The sequence below is a fragment of the Symsagittifera roscoffensis genome, unplaced genomic scaffold (genome assembly GCF_963678635.1).
Source record: "Symsagittifera roscoffensis unplaced genomic scaffold, txSymRosc1.1 SCAFFOLD_138, whole genome shotgun sequence".
Lineage (NCBI taxonomy): Eukaryota > Metazoa > Xenacoelomorpha > Acoela > Convolutidae > Symsagittifera > Symsagittifera roscoffensis.
The window spans coordinates 1-9,943 of NW_026971722.1; the positions used below are offsets into that span (position 1 = coordinate 1).

A 9,943-nucleotide genomic window follows, 5' to 3' on the forward strand; every position below is an offset into this window, starting at 1 on the left:
TGCCAATCACAAGTGGTGCATTGTCATGAATAACGTTTATTATGGACTGAACTTGCCAAAATTTTTGAAAAACAACGTTTTACAGATGATAAAATAGTGTTTGGAGGTGCTTGTAAAGTTTTAATTTCGGCTTGAAGTCCCTTCGGCTTAAAGTCCCGTCGGCTTCTTGTCCTAAACCCGTTCTCAATACGTCAATATGTTTTAGATCTCACATATTGTGTGTGTTTTCACCAGCTGATTTAGGGAGGGGGTGAAGGGATTTTGCCCTTTTGTACTCTTTTGAGATATTCATTTTTGGCTGAGTGACCCTGAAATTTTTCCAAAAGCGTCTTCGGAGCCAATACATGCTAATTTTGAGGGGAAGCGCACGCCGAAAACGCAGTTGTTTGGTCAAAATTTTCCAAAAAGTGCGTAAAAACGCCATTTTTGGCCTGATTTTTTAAAAATTTGGGTCTACATAGCCTTATCTTCTTAGAGCGCTCGGAAAATCAATTTGGTATATTTTTTAAAAAATGGACAAAATATTCAAACTTTTTCTTTGAAAATCCGACCCCCCTCCCCCCCTCGAGCGAAAAAATCCGCCCCTGGGTGTTTTGATTAACGGTAAAGTATCTTCTATTAGTTGTATCTTTTCACAAAATTGTTTCAATTTTTGCAGGACATTTATTAAAGCAAAGCATTCGCTTATTTCTCACCTCTTGATTGAGAATATTCTTCCAGGCATTCGGCAGCTATTCGCTTTTTGGGGTGCAGCTTACGTTTTATCTCTTCATGAGTCTCTTGTTCTTTTTTAGACGGGGGTTTGCGAAGTATTTTGTAAAGAATATTCAAGAATAGATTATTCGAAGACTGCAGATCAGAAGAAGAAAGCTAAACAAAAGAATTAACTTCGAATATAAAAAGGGTTAAAAAATGTATAAAAATGTATAAATGTAAAAAATATAAAAATTTCAAAAAAATGTATAATTGTTTTGCGTTTCCCAAATAGTCTGTCAAGCAGTAGCGGATTTAGGGAAGAGGGGAGAGGGGGGCGGACGCTCATTCCTCAGTGATTAGACCCCCTGCCGAGCCAAAGGGTCCCCCTTTGTACTATTTTCAGATATCCATTTTTGGCTGACTGACCTTAAAATTTTTCTAAGGGCGCCTTCGGCTCCAATCTATAATAATTTTAGGGGGAGCGCGCCGAAAAAACCCAATTGTTGGTCGAAGTGTTCCAAAAAGTGCCTAAAAACGCCTTTTTTGGACTGTTTTTTTTTCAAAAAACCGCACCCCCACCTCCCCTCGAGAAATTCCTAGATTCGCGCCAGCTGTCAAGATGAAATGAGTGGAACCAGTTCTAAACTAAAATTTATAGACCAACTATTTCTATAACTAACGATCATATTCCATCTCTAACATTAACACTTATTTGTAAGTGCTGAAATTACTTGTAATTTCAGCACCAGAGCAATTAAAATAAAATTTTGAATAGTTGTTCTCCTTCTAGATAAACTACAAGAACTAACTCGCATAAACCAGTATACACTAGATCTATTGAGACTAGGAGTGAAAAGAGTAAGATTAAGATCTATTAGACTAAGAGTTTGCACGAATCTATCCGGCAGAAAATAAGAAAGCATGACGAGCAGACGGTGTACCTTATCTGAAATTACTCTATGAGTATAACCAAAAGCTCATAACTCATGAGTTCAACAAAAACCAATATCTTGAATTTTTTTAATTTAAAGAATGGCCATTTTTGTATTTTCTTAGAAAAGATATGAAATTTTCGAAACGCAAAGAGGATAATTATAAGATTTCAAATGCTTTAGTACGACAGAAAACGGAAACAATTTTTGTAATTAGAGTGCTTTATGCAGTAAATTTAAATTTTCTTTTACTGCCATGAAAAAAATTTGAAGAAAAAATCCTTCAACAACCTTACTGGTGCTAAACCTACTATCTTTACAATAACGACTGATAAAAAGAACACAATCGTTCCTCCCAAAAAACTGCAGTAAATCAAATTTTCTAAAAAAATAGTTTATTAAAAACAAAATACAAAAATTAGTTAGTACAAAAACCATTGTTAGTTCTTAAAATAACTGATTTTTCTCATCCCAGCTTCATTACCTATCGCAAACCATTACATCCTCCGAATCCTCCAACCCAGCATCCACAACTGAAGAAACCCGAGCCCACCAAGTATTTAAGCAAAAACATCCCAAAACCCCAATGCCTCCCAACCCTCGACCTCCTCGATTGTTTTCCGTTCACCCATTTCACACTAACACAAAAGAATTCCTACAAATGTGCTTACCGTTTTTTCCACAATACACTTACTATCAAACTACTAAAAACGATCAACGAAATGACGTTGGCAAACACGCCTTGTTTCTCACACTTTCATGGACCTCATATTACCATTTCACCAAACCATTATCACTCCCATTATATAATAACCAAGAAGACAATGAATTTTGTCACACTCGACTACATCACCTAACCACAGCACTTCATGAAAACAATTCACAACTATCACCAAAACAATCCTGAATAGGTTTTTTGAAACAATCCTATCATGAAAACAATCCACAAATAGGTTTTTTGTAAAAAAAAAAAGTCAAACCGATTTTCCATCATCCACTATGATCACGCTATTTCACGTTATATGGAAGATACCATTTTAGAAGACAATACTAACGCTAACACCCAACTAACTGAAAGTTTTTAAATATAATCTCAATATGTATTTGTCATTAACTGCATGACTAAAAAATATGCTGATTTTATATCCACAGCACTTCGCGACACAAAAGCCTACAATCCTCATTTTAATAAATCTAACCATTTCTCACTAACTTTCAATTTTCTAGCACCAAAAGAACGCGACTTACACCGCTCACAACAAAACAAACTCACACGTACACTTATTATAAATTTATCCAATACTACTACACAACTAAAACACCATCGCGAAACGCACAACATCGATTTCAATTCATTAACTCTAAATATACTTCATCCTTCTTCTTAAATTTCACATATTTGCCAACAATGACCCTTAGCAGGATTTTTGCCAACATTGACCCTTAGTAAATATGTTTTAAGTATTTTTAACTAAAAGTTTCCAAAGACAACTGAGCATTTTGTATAAGTGTTTCACTTTTCTTTTTAGATTTCATCACTCAAACATCTAAAACAAATTTAAAAAAAAATTGAAAGTTTTTTTCTAGAATTTTGAAATTGATTTTAACAAATTGCAGTATATAATCACAAGCAGTAGGATTTACGTTCAAAAACAGTAAATTTATAAGACTATTCCTTCAAAGCAGTAAGCTTCCCTTCTACCAAGCAGTAATTTCATAAATTAAAACTCCCAAAGCAGTAAAATTAGTATTTCAATGTAGTAAATTCCTAAAAAAAGTTGCAGATAAACTAAAGAGTACTAACCTTTTTACAAGACGCTTTTTTAAAATAAATTTGAATTAATCACTCGCCCATAAATCACACACTCTTTCCACAATCACACAGCGCGCCCAGGGTGAAATATTTAAATAATGAATTTTAAGTTTCAACTTTCACTGATAACAACTCTAACTAGTTTCCACATGTTTCAAACTTTTCTCTAACACGGTAGGAGGGAATTCTTACTAACGACACAAAACAACACACTAAAAGCATGACTAAGGAAGAAAAACCCGCGGTAAACAAACCAGATTAAAACCAAACTAAAACCGGATAAATTTTGTTTTTTGAAAACCACTTTCAAATTTTACCACAATCAAATAAAACACAAAAAATCTAAAGACAAACCCAAACCAAAACATTTTATTTCTGAGAATAGGACACAACCAAAACAAAAAGAGAAAAACAAGTAATAAAAATGAAACAACAAAAAAAGACACTACACAAAGAGACCATTAGAAAATACCCCCGTTCCTGGCCTCACCAACCAGAGTGACGTCCTGAGCATGCTCTATCGCCGGCCTAACCCACCGCGCTACAACCACGCTTTGTGATCCACACTCTATTTTTACCAAGAGTTGCTCTAGTCTAAGCGACTACTAAAAAATAACCACCAAACTAAAGTAAAATGTTTTGCGATAACAATTAATAAGAAAACATAACTAAAACTTAATTAACAAAGAGTAATTATATATATGAACCATAAATGCATTTGTTAAAATTTTTTAGAGCCCAAGGAACGAGCAGCAAAAGAGATGACAACCCAACTACTTTCCAAATTCGTAATGGAAAATCTCTTCGATTTGCTGCCTAAAGTCACTACCCTCAAAGGATTTGAAGTATGGACTCAACATCGCAGCAAAGGACAACCATTAAACCAGACCAATTTCCATCTCGATTTTGACTACACGTACCGATCCTAGTCACATGGCACTTCACACGGAAAAGTCAAACTTCACCATGCACGTAGTCTCGCTCTAAACTTAGCGAAATCAATACATCATTGCATCGATCAGAAGTCTTGACACAATCCCCCAAGACTACCACGATCAACGAGACCCATCTTGAAACACAAATAAAACACTCTTCCTCCTCCAAACACAAACAGCCACATTTCTCTTTTCTCCAAGAAGTCAATGCTCGCAACTTCAAAAGAAACTACTTCACCCGTCCTTCTCTACATCAAACAATTAAAAATCAAAAACTCTCTAAACCCCGGATGGGTGGAACCAGTTCTAAACTAGTATTTATAGACTAATTATATTTATGATGGAATATAACTATGAAATATTTATAACTAACCAATCAAATTCCATCTCTAACATTCACACTTATTTGTAAGTGCTGAAACTTATTTGTAAGTAGTTTCAGCACCAGAACAATTAAAAAAAAACTTTTAACACAGTTGTTCTCCTTCTGGATAAACACCAAGAACTAACTCGCATAAACCAATATACACTAGATCTATTGGAACTAGGAGATATAAGAGTAAGATTAAGATCGGTGTTAGACTAAGAATTTGCACGAATCTATCCGGCCGAAAATAAGATAGCGTGACGAGCAGACGGTGTACCTTATCTGAATTTACTCTATGATTATAACCAATTGGTCAAAAATTATGATTTTAACAAAAACTGACGTCTTGAGTTTTTTAAATTTAAATAATGGCCAGTTTTGTATTTTCTTGGAAAAGTTCTGAAATTTTTGAAACGCAATAATAAGGATAATTATAAAAATTCAAATGCTTTTTTTTCAATAAAAAACCGGAAATATTTCAAACGAGCTATTTCAAGTGTTGATATCTGTATAATGGTGATAATGCCATTACAACAAGCCTAAAGTTTAAGTTTTTACGCAACATAACAATAGATTGTCATTGTTGATTTGAATTTGTTTCCTAATTTGATGTAATTTACGTTATTTTGATGTTTTTTTTTCGACTTCACAATATGGCGGTTTGAAGATAAGGCGGTTTGTTGAATATCCAACCTGTAGAAAGTAAGGGCTTTCAATGAGACTCACCTCTTTGGCTGGGCTCATTTCAGTATCGCTCTCATTACTCGAAGTAGTTTCGACATCTGACGTGAAATCTGAATTCTGAAATATGTTTCACACTTTAAAAAAATTCAGCTTTATCGTTATCTATTTCAATTTTTCAAAAAAATTGTTTTGGAGCATTCTTGCAAGATGACCATCTTTTTGTTCAAATACTGGCAAGCAAAATATAGTCTTGCTTGATCTTGCAAGATGATCATCCTTGATTTCAGAAAAAGAAGTCAATTATAATAAATGGTGCATCTAATTATCAAATTTCCTCTGAAGTTCTCCGGCATTTTCAGCAACGCCCCCCCCCCCTTGTCAACTGCTTGTCAGCCAAATATATCGACTAGAAAGATTGTGACGACACCGGTCGGCTAAAAATTGGAAATCATAAAAATAACAAACGTAGAAATTCGCCAAAAAAAACTAATAAATAATAAATTCCGGTAAAAATTGAATTCTATTTTGTGTTTTTAAAAGCTCTGAGTTTACTTTTTTACTAACTTCTTGAAATAGTTTTAAAAGCCTCGGATAAAAATGTCGAATGACGAACTATATATAAAATTTATCCCTTGATTATTTCGACTTTTTCCTCATTTTAAGCTTCTGAGTCACTTTTCACTCTGGTATCAAAAAAAAACATAAAACTTCTTTTTACTTAGAAAAACTAGTTGCTTAATGTATGGCTCAGTACGGATTAAAATGAATGGAAAAGATGTCAAACCAGAAGAGGCGAAGGAACAGGACTCCAAGCCAGACTCGTGTTCGTTTGTTCCCGTGTCGCGCCGTCAAGGACACTCTGACTCCGAGGACTCGTCATCGTTTGACTTCGTGATTCCATGATTCATCGGATAATTATTCCACACCCTCTAGATCGTTACAAAGAGCAAAATTGTTTCTTTTAATTAGCTTTACGCTTAACTATAATTCAAGTAAATTCTATAATTTGTAACACAAAGTCATGAAAGATTGGTTAACACAAAAAGATGTTTTTGAAATTTTGAAATTGGTTTTGAAAGATTAAGAAATTAAATGCAAATCAGACTAACGGGGGTTTAAACAGAATAACTATACGCAAGTAATTTAAAAATCGAAAAATTAAACTACAAATAGGCGCATTTGACTAAAAATCAATCAATTAAATCTACTCTTAAAAGTAATTTTTTCGACCAAATACCTTTCTGCAGAAAAGAATTTTAACTGAGTTATCAAATTAAGCTGGACTTGTTTTAAACTTTTTAAATTCTTATGTAAAATATATGACGACAGAGCTGAAGAACACATGAACACAATGCGCGGTTTTCGACTAGCCTGAGACAACCAAACAAAGTTTTCGGTCCGTCGAGCTTAAGTCGTTATAAATACAAAAAGTCATGGGTCTGGTTAACGATGCCCCCCTTTGCAAAAAAGGGGGTAATTGTTACAAGGTTGTCATGAGGCGACCTTTGGTACCTCATTCTATTCTATTTACTCATTCTTATTCAACTATGTCTTAATTATCTACTTATAGTGCAGTAAATTGATTCAAGGACAAATCTCACCAGCCAAATCGTTTGTCACTTGAGAACCTGAAGCAGTCACTTGCGAAAGCCTTATGTGTGAAATCTAGTCGATAAAACATTCGTGTTATCAAAACAATATATTCAATCTGGAATCGTTATTCATATATACATTATTCTTATCTACCTATTTATATATCATATTTAACTCAAAATTCGATTTTTACAATACTGTTTTCCCTACTCCAACTGAAGGAAATCTCATGGCGCAGCCAGCAGTTCCTGTGAATGAAGACAGGACTGACTTACTCGGAATACCACCCTTTTGGGCGAAAACATCGGTTAACCCACCTTTCATTTGGGAGACTTGGGTGGGACAGTTTTTCTTGGCCGTTAGTCTCAAAGACAATATTTCTCCGGGGGAGGTACTAGTTGCACCAGCAGAGTTAGTGGATGAACCTTATCCGAAGCCTGAAGCACCGGGGACTGATGAAAGTGCGGTAGATGTAACCAATAGGAACCTCCGAGTTGCAGCAGCTAATAGAAGAATCGATGAGTACAATCAAGAGAGGAGGAGGAAAGGACCTCGCATTGGACATAACTGGTGTTACCATGAGGCAGAGGCCGGTTTGAAATCGCGACTTTTCTTCGCACTGGGAAATGAGAAAAAAACAATTTTTGGATTCTTACCCTCACCTGGATCTCAATACTAGCTCTTTCATTGATTTTCACAAGTGCTGCGAAGATCTTTTCAAGGCAGAGCGGGGCTACACAGTCGAAAGGATTAAGTTGTATTATACAATTTTCATGCAGGAGAATGACTCATTCTCATCATTTTATGATCGACTTAGCGCTCAAACTGCGCTGTGTAATTGGCCGCTCGATCAGGAAAGAGCGACGTTGAAAGACTTGTTTATTGGCCGCATTCGCAATGTGGAGGTTCAGAGGCAATTAATCAGAGTAAAAGCTATGCTTGATGATACTCTACAACTGGTATTGGAGAATGAGAAAGGGGCTAAAACATCAGAACAATTTCAGAAATTTCTCCCGCATAACAACGCTACTTCCAATACCACCAACACTATTCGAGTCAAGCAGGAACCAACTTCATCAGTACAACAGTTCAAGAATCAAGGAAATAGCAGCCGGGGAGGAGGTGTAAACCGTCCTAACCAACAACAAAATCAAAATAAACCATGTTATTTTTGCGGTAACCCGTTTTCTCTTGAACATCGCCGGTCGTGTCCGGCCAGAGAAGCTACTTGTAATGCTTGCAAAAAGAAGGGTCATTTTGCTAAGGTGTGTAACACAACAAAACGACGCGTTAACATGGTACAAAATGAAGAGATGTCTTCAGATCAAGAGTGCAATTTAAATGACGTGAATGGTGTCAGCGAGCCGGAATATGGAGTCATGGCGATAGACGTTGTGCAGATTAACAATGTGGAACTTCTGAAGGCAGCGGGAGGACAACCAAGGAGCCTCAGCAATCAGTTACGTTCTGGTAACTCCTTTTTCTATGCTACGGTCGACACTGGCAGTCCCGTGTCTTTCTTAAACAAGAAAACGGCGGAAATACTCATGAAGCGGATTCCCAACGTTAAATTTAACGACGTCGCGAGACACCCATTAGACATTACTTATGTTGATTATAACAAGAAACCAATTAAACTGTTCGGATCACTAGAAATACCTATTACGTCGAAGGGTTCGAAAATGCGTGTTTCTTGGTTTCCGAAAATCGTACTCGGAATTTACTCGGATTGAACCTTCATGAGAAATTGGGAATTGAGACGGTGCAACGCAGACCGGCAGAAGTTAGCTTGGCGGAAGAAGAGCAGGAATTGGATCCGAACTCACAGTTCTGGAGGGATCATTTTGTCAAAAGGTACCCTAATGTGTTCAGCAGGCTGGGGAGGTCGAAAAATCATAAAGTATTCACGAATTTTAAAGACCCTTTGGTGCCTAGACAAACTAAAGGCCGAAAAGTCCCTATACATTTACAACATCGAGTCACGGCTGAGATTAAAAAGTTAATCAAAGACAAGCACATTGAAAAATTAGAAAAGTGTACCACTGATCATTTCATCGCGCCCATAGTGCTAACAGCAAAGAAGGATGGGTCTACAAAACTCGCGCTCAATGCTAAACCTATGAACGCCCAAATCTGGCAAAATAAATATCAAATGTTAATATGCATAAATTGATTGACTCCGCGGCTCAAATCATAACTAGAGACGCACCTGGGGAAGTGTGGTTTACTTCTAATGACCTTAAATACGCTTTTAGTCAATTACCTTTATCGGAGCTAACCAGTAGTCATTGTAACTTTAGTATTTTGTGTGGAGAAGCAACAGGCACCTATCGATTCAAGACTGGTTTCTACGGACTGAGGGATATGCCTACGGAATTCCGGAAAACGATGGACCGTACTTTACAAGGATTGGAAGGTGTCATATGTTACCTTGATGATATACTGGTTGTCACTAAAGGAAGAGTTGAGGATCATAATGTACTGGTCGAAAGAGTCATGAATCGATTGAATGAAGAAGGATGGGCGTTGAAACTTAGTCAATGTGAGTTCTCAGTTAATAAGTTAGTCTGGTTAGGGTACGCAATCGATGAAAACCGTTACGCTCCGAAATTCTCGAAAATAGAGGCCATCAAATCCCTGTTGCCACCAAAAACCCTTAAGCAGTTAAAATTGTTTATGGGGACCCTCAATCACCTTCAACGTTTCATTCCGGATTTGCACAAATATACAGTTGCATTCAGAGCTTCGTTAAAAGCGGAGAATAAGAAATCATTTTTGTGGGGGGAAGAACAAGACATTGCGTTTCAGAAAATTTTAAACCTCATCGCAAACATCCCTAATTTGTTCCACTATGATGCTTCGAAAGCTTCGCGAGTTAAATATGATGCAAGTCAAAGCGGGCTGGGGGCTTGTTTGGAACAAG

At 36.4% G+C, this 9,943-nt stretch overlaps 1 protein-coding gene across 1 annotated transcript; it reads right to left on the reverse strand.

Moving 5' to 3' along the window:
• Positions 1-695: 695 nt before the first annotated feature.
• On the reverse strand, positions 696-6,429 carry LOC134856672 (uncharacterized; the record flags this gene model as incomplete). Its single annotated transcript, XM_063872944.1, is given in 3 exon segments — positions 696-870; positions 5,470-5,544; positions 6,212-6,429. Coding segments are annotated over 3 exon segments (367 nt in total), but the record flags the coding sequence as incomplete, so codon positions are not given.
• Between the last annotated feature and the right edge of the window lie 3,514 nt (positions 6,430-9,943).